Below are 12,203 nucleotides of genomic sequence, written 5' to 3'. Positions count from 1 at the left end.
AACTGCCATGCAGGTTTTTGTTGCCCTAAAGCAGAATGAACTTCTGATAAGACTGTAAACTTTCAGTGGTACCACCCAAATTGGAACAGATCCTGACAAACTTGCTAAAGATTAGAACTGTCCGTAGACTGATTTATTCAAGATAGCAAGGACAATTCTGTGAAGACCTGCCAAATGTAAAAGCCGAGCAATCCCTTTACGCCCTGCACAGAGTGACAAATAGAACTGTAATTAAGCACATGGCAGTTCTGTTCTTTAGTCTCCAAAAAGCAGGATTCTAGCTCAGCCAAAGGTTTTTACCTTCTAGTTGATGTCTACCAAGAACAAGTCCTGCCTCTCAACAAGACTTGAAAAATGATACATGTGCTTGTATGTTCTCTTTTTCTCTGTGCATGGTCATTTAAACCTTTAACCTTGTCGAGGCACAGATGCCTTTATTCTGTGTTTATATGGTACTTAGCACAGCATGGTTACAGTTCCTCTGGGTGTTGATATGTGCTATCAGAACATAAAGAAAACATACAAGTGTGCCTTCTGTGCTTCTTAATGAAGGATTTTTTTGTTTGTTTGTTTAAGTCCCAACAGATATAAAACACAGTTCTGGATAAAATTACTAGCTTGATCACAACACTGCTTAATTCCCGGAAGCCAAAGAACATCTGACCAGCCTGAGCCACTGAAGGGTTGAGGCAGCCACTCACAGAACCATGCTGCAGGTAACACCACTGCCCGCTGGAGAAACAGAGCAGCTCTTACTTTTTCGCAATTAATGAGCTAAAGAAACTGAACTATCAGTTATGTGTGACAATATTACTTTCCCCATTTCAAACCACCTGAGGATCTTTACCTCTTTATTTTGATCTCTGCACAAGTTATTTTGTAGAGGTAACTGTTCATGACAGTGTTGTGTGGAAAATTACCCCTCTCTACCAGTTTTGGGTGCAATATCTTGTAACTCACTGTGAGCAATCAGTAAAATCCCTGTTGGGCTGATTCTATCAGCATAATTCATTGACGTTAAAGGAATCCTGCCCTCTGCCCCACACAAAATGGTAAAACAACACAGGACAAAAAAACCTCTCAGAAGTCTACAAGAATAATTAAGATAAGAGTGTCCACAGCACTTCATAGCTCTAACAGTTAAATATTTAAATGAGGTGGTATCAAGGTCAAGAAAAAACTTGGCATGCCAATTCAAGATCTGGAATCTTTACTAATTTGTTTCAGAATTTTCTGTAAGATTACCATATATACAAACCTGAATATCTAACTATAGTTTGTCTGCCTGTGATTATAGGAGATTCATAGATTTTGGAAGAGACTGAGAAGCAGTTAAAAACATTATTTGCGTGCTTCTAGGTTAAAAAGAAAGCATGCCAGTGTGTTGAAAAGCTTGAATGTATACTTTTTTTAGTCTTAATATTGTACCAAACAACGTTGTTTGGACTGACAGTTTTGGCCAGACTTTTCACTCATCGAAGTACATGAATAACAAGCCGCATGTGATTTTACTCACTTTTCTGGGAGAGGCCTGAGAAAGGAACTTGTACCTATGTTCAGTCCAATTATGATGTGCTCATCTTACATCTTATAACTTAAATATTTATTTTATCTCAGATAAAACTAAGTTTATTTTGGTATAGCTTTAGTTAAAATTAACCATATTTTTTCTTTGTTTTCACAGTCTAAATGCAGATTTGAGATGATACTGCAAAAGGATTCAGAATGGTCAGCTAACGCTATTTAAAGAGGTAACTGGGATTTTATTCTACAAGCAAGTTTGTATGTGAGTAATTCACTTACCTGAGTTGCCAAGATCCTGGATTCTGTTTACAAATAAGCAGCATGATATAATTGTGGTATATTTCATATGAAAGCACACTCAGAAATGTAGCTGTATGTTCTTTGAATCTATTTTTACTTATTGTTGAGGTCACTGATGTCATCTGTAAATACCTGAAAGGAAGTATTGGATTTGGGCTTTTCTTAAAAGCTAAACAATAAAAATGAAGCAAAACCACTCTTTCTCCCAAGGATTTTATGCTGACATTTTGTAATCCATGGAAATATTATACATGACTGATAGCTCTTACTATTTTCTGCCTATTTGCTGATGAGCAAATTCAGAATTAATCTAGTTGTTTTCAAGTAATTTGCATGTTGGATTGAAATGTTGTAATTTCTTTCTTACTCAAATGTAGTTTCTTTTCAGAAAATATTTTCTGTCTCAAAGTGAAGTATTTTTCTTGATATATTTGAGTAGACAGTTTAAATATTAACATTACAAGATAAGGTTGCTTTCCAAATAAATTTAAAAATAGGTTATGAGCACATGGTAAATCTGAGTTACAGAACCATTTTCTTAGGAAGCTTTCTCTTTTAAGTTTTATTTCCATGTGCTATTCTGTTCTTCCTAGTAACTTGCCTGTGTTTTTCAGGATTCTGCGTGCAGATTGCAAGAATCAGTACTGTGTTGCACTGTTAATTTAGATCCTGGAAACACATCCTTTAAGGTGAAAGCCTTCAGAGCAACTTACTGAAGTGAGTGGTGTTGGGGTTGGTTTGTTTGTTTGGTGGTTTTGTTTGTTTGTTTTGTTTTAGCTTGTTTTGTCTAATAATAGACCAATTTGAAGGAAGCTGTTAAAAGAACTTTGATAAATCATGTATACTATTTGCTTACTTTCATTATTTCTTTTTTTCTGTCCTCATACATCTCTTACTTCCCATTTAAATTTCTAAAATAATTCATTGAGGGCGTGTACATTATGCAGGAGTAGATTTTTAGTGTAGAAATTAGTAATATGTTTTCCTAATTTCATTAAAAAAAAAATCTCCTTCTTGGTTTGCTTTAGCATCTTTGTGTTTTCACTTTTATTTTAAATTTATTTTGCGGTTTTATTCAGAAGACCATTCAGATATAAAATTAATTTTTCTAATTAATGTTTTAGATCCTGTAGTACTAAGTTTTTCACTGCCAAACAGTTGAATACCATGAACACTGTAGGGATGCACTCCCACATTATCAAATAAATGCTCAAGGTACAGCTTATAATGTTGAAAAATAGAAAAATAAATTGACCTTGATGAAGTGTGTCTTCTTTTGTCTGTTCCCATGAAAGTTTATTTCAGGTATTTCTACTGCTGAAATGATTAGAGTTAACAGCTTTTTCCCTCCATTTTATTTTACAGGGTCTCTTCATCTTCCTGATATATGGGGTGTACAACACAGAGGTAAGTCTGCTTAGAGTATCTCAAGGCTGACAGAGTGAATGAGAGAAATGACAGGTTTCTTATCTTGATAACTGAGGGACAAAGTTGGCTTTCCATATGAGTGTCCTACTGCCCTTCATGCTTGGACTGGCTTATATGCATCCCGGCTTACCATTAAACACAGACACCCTGAATAAAGGGACAGACTCATTTCTCACAGGCATTGACTAATATTTTACTGCTGCTTTAAGTTTTTTGAATTCCTGGTCTTTCTTTTAACACTTTTAACACTTAGCAGTCCTAATCCTCCATTATTTAATTTACATTTTGAAACGAGCTGTTAAGTTTACATGCTTTTTGAAGGATACTATTTAAATGATAAAAGGAGCAAGTTTTAATTAATTGTCTTCTAAATTTTGTTTGGTATAGAAATTGCATCAAATTCAATTTTTTTTACATCAATTAGATATTTTTGAGATTTTAAAATTTGACTCAAGGCTTTGCACCAGTTAGGCAGATGAAAAGTACTTGATCATTACAGGTTGAACTGGCACAATGGGATATATTTTTTTTTACAGATAAAGTATAAAAATCAGAAGGAACTTATAGACCTTGTTGCATTACTTGCATTAAGTTAATGATCAAAATTAGTGTTTAAAATGTTCAAAGTTTTTGTGCTAAGGTACCTCTGCAGTTTAACATTTTAATAGAATTTGCAAGTCAGTAGTAAAATGCTATAGAAATATCAAGGGCTTTCGTGGTCAATAGTTAGAAATGGAGCAGAATTCTATTCTGATTTTATTAGCATCTCAGTGGGCATACCCTATTAGAAAAATAGTGAAAAAGGTATTGATTGCTTTCACCTAAAAAGCTATTAGAAAATAACAAAACTTTTATATTGTTTCTGTTATAAGGATAAATTTCTTCCACATGTGCAACTGAACCAATGAGCGTTGTTGGTGGTGAGGGTTGTGTTGCGACAGTGGCCAACAAATCCCGCAGCTGGTGAGGCTGCGGGCAGCAGGGCCAGTGAGGTGGCGTGTATGTGTGTGTTACCCCTTGTCCACGGCTGGACATGCAGCGGTTGTGCACCCGTTGTCGTGTTCATGGCTGGTGAGACGTTGAGTGATGTGGATGTACTGCCTGGTTCCTACGTGGTGAAGGATTCCAGTGACATGGGTGCCAGTCGTGTGTGTAAAACACGCCCGATTGACAGACACGGTTAAAATATTATTGCTTATTTGTAGTACCTCACTTCTGGGAGCAGCTTCATTAACTTGATGGCATTATGTGCAACCATTTGTATTGAGGTAAGGGTAGCAACGGAGATACTAGGATCTGGCTTTGTTAAAAATGTCACATTTCAGCATCCCTGGAACGGCCTTCTAAGGAGAGTACCCGCTTGTGGTGACCGCGCAGGGCTCCGTGGTTCGGGTGGTTTGTACATTCGTGGTCGGGCGATCGCTTGAGCACACGTGAAGCGGCACCTGTGATTCCGGTTACAGGTCGCGCCTCCCCAGCAGCGGGGCGGGAGCCGCTGGCCGGCCCCGTTAGCTGGCAGGCGGCGCCAGCCGCGCACCCTGCCCGCCGCTCAGCCCCGCTCTGGAAGCCGCCGCGCTCTTTGATGGCAGGAAGGATGTCGCTTGCGCTATTCTTAGCAACGCGGCAGCAAGCCCCAAGCGCGTGTTCGCCACGGTCTCTCCTGCGCCGCAGACGGTGCTGGCGCTGCCCGGGGCTCACGCGGGAGCGGGGCCGAGCCTCCGGGCAGTGCCACTGCCGCCCCCGCCCCGGGCGCGCCGCGGCACGGTTCGGGGGCGGGCCGGGCCCCGGCCCTCGGCGGCGGCGCCCTCCCCGCGCCACGCGAAAGGACCGGCGGGCGGGGGCCGTCGCGCCTGCGCGCTGCCCGCCGCTGGCTGCCCGGCCGGCCGGGCCGTACCCAGCGTGCCGCGCGCCGCGCATGTGCAGTGCGGGGCGCAGGGGCTGCTAATTCCATTGTGGAGCGGACGCGGCGTTATTTTTAACTGGAGGCGGCGGCGGGAGCCGTAAGTGCAGCCCGGGCCGGGGGCCGCCCGTCGGCGCGGGTGGGGGTGGCGGCGATGCGCCCGGGCAGCGGCCGCCGGGCCGCCGCGGGAGCCAGCCCCTGACCGGGCGCCCGCCAGCGAGGCAGCGAGCGGTGTCCGGCGGGCGGGCGGCGGGTCCCGCAGCCCCTCTGGGCCGCGCCTCCTCCCCGGCCCGCCTTCCCGGGGGATGAAACTCGGCAGCGGCTTCCTCGGCGGCGGCGGCAGCAGCAAGAGGGCGGCGGCCATGGAGCCCACCTTCCCTCCCGGCATGGTTATGTTCAACCACCGCCTGCCTCCGGTCACCAGCTTCACCCGGGCGGCCGCGCCCCCCCCGGCGGCCCAGCACCCCCCGCAGTGCGTGTTACCTCCGGCCTCCGCCGCCGCTTCCTCCACGGCGGCGGCCGAGCCCCCGGCGCCTCCTCCCCCTCAGGACATGACTTTTAAGAAGGAGCCAGCGGGTGCTTTCCCCTCCGTTCCCTCCTCCTCACAGAGGAGCCCCTGGGGCTTTCTGCAGTCCCTAGTGAGCATCAAGCAAGAGAAGCCCAGCGAGCAGGAGGAAGAGGAGCAGCCACAGCACCATCATCACTACGGGGGGCTCTTTGGGGGAGCAGGGGAGGAGAGGCCCCCCGGCCTGGGCAGCAGCAGTGGGGAAGGAACTGGACAGAGTGTGATTCAGGACCTCAGCCTTCTTCACCACCTCCACCAGCATCCCCACCGAGACCTGTTACTGAGTGGCAGAGGCGAGGGTGCCCCTGGGAGCTCCAGTGAGCCAAAGCATGATACCCAGGTCAAGAAGGCAAAGAGGCCAAAGCCAGAAACTCAGGGAATCAAAGCCAAGCGGAAGCCAAGTGCTTCATCCAAACCCCCCCTGGTGGGAGATGCAGAAGGTGCCATTGCGTCCCCCAGTCAGAAACCTCACGTTTGCGAACACTGCAGCGCTGCCTTCAGGAGCTCCTACCACTTGCGCAGGCATGTGCTCATTCACACTGGGGAGAGGCCTTTCCAGTGCAGCCAGTGCAGCATGGGTTTCATCCAGAAGTACTTGCTGCAGAGACATGAGAAGATCCACAGTAGGGAGAAGCCTTTTGGGTGCGACCAGTGTAGTATGAAGTTCATCCAGAAGTACCACATGGAAAGACACAAGAGGACGCATAGTGGAGAAAAGCCATACAAATGTGACACTTGTCAGCAGTATTTTTCAAGGACTGATAGACTGTTGAAGCACAGAAGAACATGTGGTGAAGCCATAGGTAAATCAGGTGCTGGAATGGAGCCTGGGTCATCAAATAACATGGGTAGCTTGGCTGCGTTGTCTCAGGGAAATACAAGTTCCTCAAGGAGAAAAAGTAAAACAAAAAGTGTATCCACTGAAAACAAAGGAAATAAGTGTAGCAGCAAAGTAACTGAATCTCAAGTTGCAAGTAATGTGGCCATGCCAAATTATGCAGTTGATCTTCCTATTGTGTCTTCCAGTGGTGGTCTAGTTGGCACGGGTGTAGAAGAAATTCAGAAAAAGGTGCCAAAATTGGTCTTGAAAAAAGGAAGCAGAAAACAGGCAGATAAAAATTACCTTAATTTTGTATCACCGCTGCCTGATATTTTGGGGCAAAAACCACTATCTGGGAAACAGAGCAGCTCTCTAGGCTTAGTAGCCAATACTGGTGTAGAAACTATTGGCCTTCTCCAAAGTACAGGTGGTAAACCAGGTCAAATAAGTAGCAATTATGATGATGCCATGCAGTTTTCAAAGAAAAGAAGATACTTACAAACTGCAAGCAGTAACAGTGCCTTTTCAATTAATGTCGGACACATGACTTCCCAGCAGTCCGTCATCCAGTCTCCAGGTGTTATGGATAATGAAGCTCCCTTATCTCTTATTGACTCAGCATCTTTAAATAGCGAAATAAAGTCTTGCCATGACAAGTCTGGTATTCCTGATGAAGTCTTACAGAGCCTTTTGGACCAGTACTCTCACAAATCAGAAGGCCAGAAAGAAGATCCTTTCAGTATAACTGAACAGCGTGTGGACTTGCACACCTCAGGAGAACATTCAGACATGGTTCAGGAGGAAAACTTGAGCCCTAACTCTCAAACAGTTTCAAATGATAAGGCAAGCATGTTGCAAGAATACTCAAAATACCTCCAACAAGCCTTTGAAAGAACAACCAATAGCACTGGTTTTGCTTTTGGACCCAGTTTCCAGTTTGTTAGCTTGTCTTCGACTCTCCATAACCACACTCTGTTTCAAGACAAACAGATTTACACTACATCTCCACTTGAGTGTGGCTTCAGCCAATCTGTTACCTCAGTATTGCCGACTGCGTTGCCAAAACCTCCATTTGGGATGTTGCTTGGATCTCAACCGGGCTTTTATTTGTCTGCTTTGGAGGCTACGCATCAACAGTTGACTCCTTCTCAAGAGCTGGATGATCTCATTGATCCGCAGAAAAACTTAGAGACTTCATCTAACTACCAGTCAACATCTCAGAAACTGACCGGCCAGAAGGAACAGAAAAACTTGGAATCCTCAACGAGCTTTCAGATCCCATCTCAGGAGTTAACTAGCCAGATAGATCCTCAGAAGGACATAGAGCCTAGAGCAACCTACCAGATCGAGAACTTTGCACAAGCGTTTGGTTCTCAGTTTAAGTCGGGCAGCAGGGTGCCAATGACTTTTATCACTAACTCTAATGGAGAAGTGGACCATAGAGTAAGGACTTCAGTGTCAGATTTCTCAGGGTATACAAATATGATGTCTGATGTAAGTGAGCCATGTAGTACAAGAGTAAAAACCCCAACCAGCCAGAGTTACAGGTAAGGTCCCAACTGTGACCGGGCTGTGGGGTCTTTTTAATGTAATTTTGTTTTACTTTGACAACACTGCCATTGGAATGTTTCTACACGGTCCTATTAAGAATAATGTAACATGCCCTTTCAATGCAACTTTTCATATTTAGTTTATTTTGTTAGCGTGATTTTTTTTTTTTTTTTAGATCTGTTTATTATGGTTTTTAATCAAAAATCAATAGATGAAAATAGTGTTTTTTTTCAAGTGACAATGTTTAGCAGTCAGATTTACATTATATAGATTGTCAGGGAATAGCCCAAAAGTTTAAAATGCAAAAAATTAACTTTGTTCCTAGGACTAAGGTTTATTCTAATTGCTTTACTCTCAGGAAAGTGTAACGGAGCATGGGAATTCTATGCACCACTAGTGTACTGGAACTTCCAATTTACAGGTAGTGACAAATATATCTCAGCTTTTTGAGGAAGGGATCTATGACATTTCAAATTGCTGTCTTTTATGTCTGGGCTGATCTGAAAGAATTTTGCTACCTAAATCTTATTGTTTTTAAAGTACTCCTGTTCTTCCAGGTGATGCTCATTCCAGGCAGGTGGAGCAAATATTCTTGGGTCTGTACTAAGAGCCCAGAATGGTAGCTTTAATATAAACAATAATGTCCCCAGAACTCCCGTGTAAGACTGTAATTCCATAAAGAGATTCTGTTGACACAAACCATGTGAACAAAATGTGCACGTGTGGTTCGTGTCGTTAGAACCCCAACTTGAAACTGCAGTCTCAAACCAGGTATGCTTTTGGGATACAATTATTATACATGGTTCAAAAACGTCAGTCTCTTGCTCTTCCCATTTTCCACATTCTTTTAATGTACAAGGTTCCCTCTCTTTTGTTGTACTCCTAATTCTTCCAGACTTGATCTTGGGTTTTTCCCCCCCTTACTTTATACCTTTTCTTGTTCTTCTTCCCTACTCAGTCTCTTCCCCCCAACTTAATAGCTAGCATTTTAAAAGATTTACATTCCAGAAAGTGCATATCTTATTATGTACTTCCTGGTGTCTTATGACATCAGATTATGAACAGTAAACACCCACATGTTTTAGAATCATGTCAAGGTTTCCACATGCGATAAGAAATAATATACTCCCAATTGTACATAGGGAGGCCCCTGTCCTGCGTCAGGCTGGGCTGACATGGCCCCTTGCCCACAGCGCACCCGTGCTGCCACTGGGGCTCTCTGTGGGTGTGGGCTGTGCCACGGGTCAGTGCTGCACAGCCTAAGGCTGCAGTTCCCTCAAAGGCTTCTGGTGATGATGTCAACTGCAAAAGTAGAACTTGAGAGGCTTGTTAATATCAACAGAACTTCTCTTTGGAATTATTGCCTTACTTTATGTATATTTTGTGGTACATTATTTATTATATGTGAATCCTGATTAATGCCTGTGGAGCCACGGAAACCTGCTAGAAATACTGGTGGCCATTCAAAGCTGCTGAAAGGCAGTGGCACTGCTCGAAACCACTTTTTGAAAATGTATTTTTTGATTAGTTTTTTAACGTAATTTTGGTGATGTTTATGCTGATGGTTTTTTATGTACTCTTGGTGATGTTTCAGTCTTACGTACTCTTCTGATGTCAGGAAGGTACCAGTGGTTGTTTGCAGTCTTATTGTGTAATCAGCCTATTGCAGGCTTCCATGTATAATGAAGTTATTAACATTGTGCAAGTGTAAAACACTTCTGTTATGAAAGTGGTGTATTATTAAACGAATTGTTACAAAAATCCTGGATAATTTCTCCCGTTGTCCCTCACCACTAAAAATTGAAACCTGAGCCCACTTGTAATCTCTTTTACTAGCTGAACTATCTACTATTTTTTTTCTTACTAATCTAGAGTTTGTTCTCATAGAATCCGTGTAACTCCATTAACTTTTTCTTTATACTTGATTATGTATTTCACCCTATTTCAGTTTAAATAAGCAAACAACAACTGTTTTCTAAACACAGAACCCAGCCTGTTATCAGGGATGAAATAGTCCGTAACCACTGTGTTGACTTTTTCAGTACCTTTTCTTTTGTTTTACAGAGTTTATAATTTACATTCTTTATATTGTGTGTAGTAGAAGTTGCATATGTATTGTTCTGGCTGTTTGCTTTAACTTAATACTAATAAAACCCATTATTCACAAAATCATAAAGATATCACTTCTATTATCCAGTCACACTCCTGAGAACCAATTAAGGAAACATTATGAAATTAAATTTTGAGAAGAAATAGTATAACTTACTGGCATGTTTTCACTTGTTTTCTTCCTTCAGTTTGTTTTCGGGCCAGATAACCTTGAGTGCACTAGTTTAGAAACAGTGGCCCTATCTCACACTTATAGCTTCCAAGGCAAAAACTAACAGTTAAAATGTTGGTACAAGCTCATCTGTGTCTTTTCATATATGATTTTGGTTAAAAATAAATAAATTGCCTATTGTTAACTTCAGAGACATTTTGTAATTGCTGGAAATCCAGAATGACACATAAAATACAATTTTTTTCAAAGTAAAGATCTTAGAAAATTCTCTCTTTTTTTTTTTTTTTGTTCTCTTTTTTCTTCCTGTTCTAACTTCTGTATTATAAGGAAAGCCTAGTAAAAATAGTTTTATAACAAAATATTTAAAAGCATTTTAGATAATCTGAAGATAGTTTGCAGGCTTCCTTGATCTGTATTTTTCTTCAGCTTTGCATGTGAATATGAGAGTAGCAGTGCAGAAAGTCTCAAAATTGTTGAAAAGTAGAGTGCTGAAGAAGAGAAGACAACAATTTGAATCAAGGCAATGGCATGGACAAGAGAAAAATCGTTGGCATGTTGAAAAGCAGAACACTTTCCAAAGTAAATATTGAAGATGCTAAGTGTTTAATATTGAGAACATTGCTAGGAACCATTTAGAAAACCTGATGGGGAAATTATTGGAATTTTGTATGGTCTTCCTGCAGCTCAGCCGTCATTCAAAAATGTTTCTAAATAGAGCTAGACTTTTTCCTAAATTAATATGGAGTTCAAGTTTATTTGTCTTTAAATAATGAAGGTTAAGGATATGGTAAAATGCATAGAAATTGGGGTATGGCTTTGCCTGCTAGATATTAGAAAGAATTATGTAATAAGTGGTCGTAACCCACGTGGACTAAATCTTTAGGGATATGGCAGGGCAGGAGAAAGGAAAGCAAAATGGCCTTTGAATTTTTTTCCACTTTCATTCCTGGTTTAGTTTTGTTGTTTTTAGAGGAATTATGGGAGGAGAATGATAACCTGTTTCTTACCACTAACAGGAGTATAAAGAAAAACTGATGTAAATGATGATGGAAAATTGTACATAAACTTCTTATTGTGGTAGCTCACATAGCACGTTTTTTTGCTTTGGAACAAGTGCATTACTGTACCCTGAATTGTGGATGTGTCTGTCTGCCCCAAGCCACTAAACGTGTATGTCTGACATGCCTGCAGATGATCTGGAAGAGTTAGGTAAAATTTGTAGTAGTTCCTGAATTACTTGAATTGGACACAGACTTGTGGGTGATGGGTGAAATTTTAGAGTAAGAGACTGGTGAAATGAAAGGAGAATTAAAAAAAAAAAGGTGTGAAGTGAGATCACAATTTCAGATTTATGGACTGGTGATGAAGAAAAGCTGCCTGATGCCTCATGGAGACCTTGAGAAGATATTGTAATAAGTCAGTGTATACCATTAGTGTGTTTTTGTTGTTTCCATTGTTTGTTCTCTCCCCCCCACACCCTGCCCCCGGTTATATGCATGAAAACTGTATTTGTCTGAAGGATGCTTCTGCTTTTTTCCCCCACCAACTAGAAATCAGTGTTTTTCATGCTAAGTTGCAGTTGTGATTATGGAAGTGTTTGTTATACCTGAGAAGACACACATGAGAATGTGTAAGTTACTACCTCACTGTTTTTTATTGTGTGTATTGAAGGGAGTCAGGTCAGTTTAAAATGCAACATTCTGTTTTCAGCCCCTGCTGACTACCAGCTTTAACCATTAGGGCTGGAGTTTTTCAGGCTTTGTCTGTCTTGCACTCCACACACTATCTTCTCTGGGAAACTTCTGCAAAAATTGCTCATGTATTTCCTAAAATA

General features: G+C 41.8%; 1 protein-coding gene and 1 long non-coding RNA gene across 2 annotated transcripts in view; both read left to right on the top strand.

Moving 5' to 3' along the window:
• Window positions 1-355: 355 nt before the first annotated feature.
• Window positions 356-12,203, top strand: part of LOC309440178 — a 40,378-nt gene continuing 28,530 nt past the window's right edge. Inside the window, exons 1-4 of the long non-coding RNA XR_014184147.1 lie at window positions 356-716; window positions 1,685-1,751; window positions 2,439-2,541; window positions 3,190-3,231. This is a non-coding gene — a long non-coding RNA (uncharacterized lncRNA). The remainder of the gene's footprint in view (window positions 717-1,684; window positions 1,752-2,438; window positions 2,542-3,189; window positions 3,232-12,203) is intronic.
• ZNF281 (zinc finger protein 281) lies at window positions 5,210-10,264 on the top strand. Its single transcript, XM_082054409.1, has one exon. The coding sequence runs from the start codon at window positions 5,458-5,460 to the stop codon at window positions 8,086-8,088; it is 2,631 nt and encodes an 876-aa protein (XP_081910535.1). The 5' UTR covers window positions 5,210-5,457; the 3' UTR covers window positions 8,089-10,264.

This window comes from Streptopelia decaocto (assembly GCF_964273445.1).
Source record: "Streptopelia decaocto genome assembly, chromosome: 5".
Taxonomy (NCBI): Eukaryota; Metazoa; Chordata; class Aves; order Columbiformes; family Columbidae; genus Streptopelia; species Streptopelia decaocto.
Note: the sequence above shows the minus strand (reverse complement) of the source record. Positions and strands in the feature narration are given on the sequence as shown.

Coding starts and splice junctions, on each gene's coding strand:
- ZNF281 (XM_082054409.1), top strand. CDS start 5,458: ATGAAACTCGGCAGCGGCTTCCTCGGCGGCGGCGGCAGCAGCAAGAGG.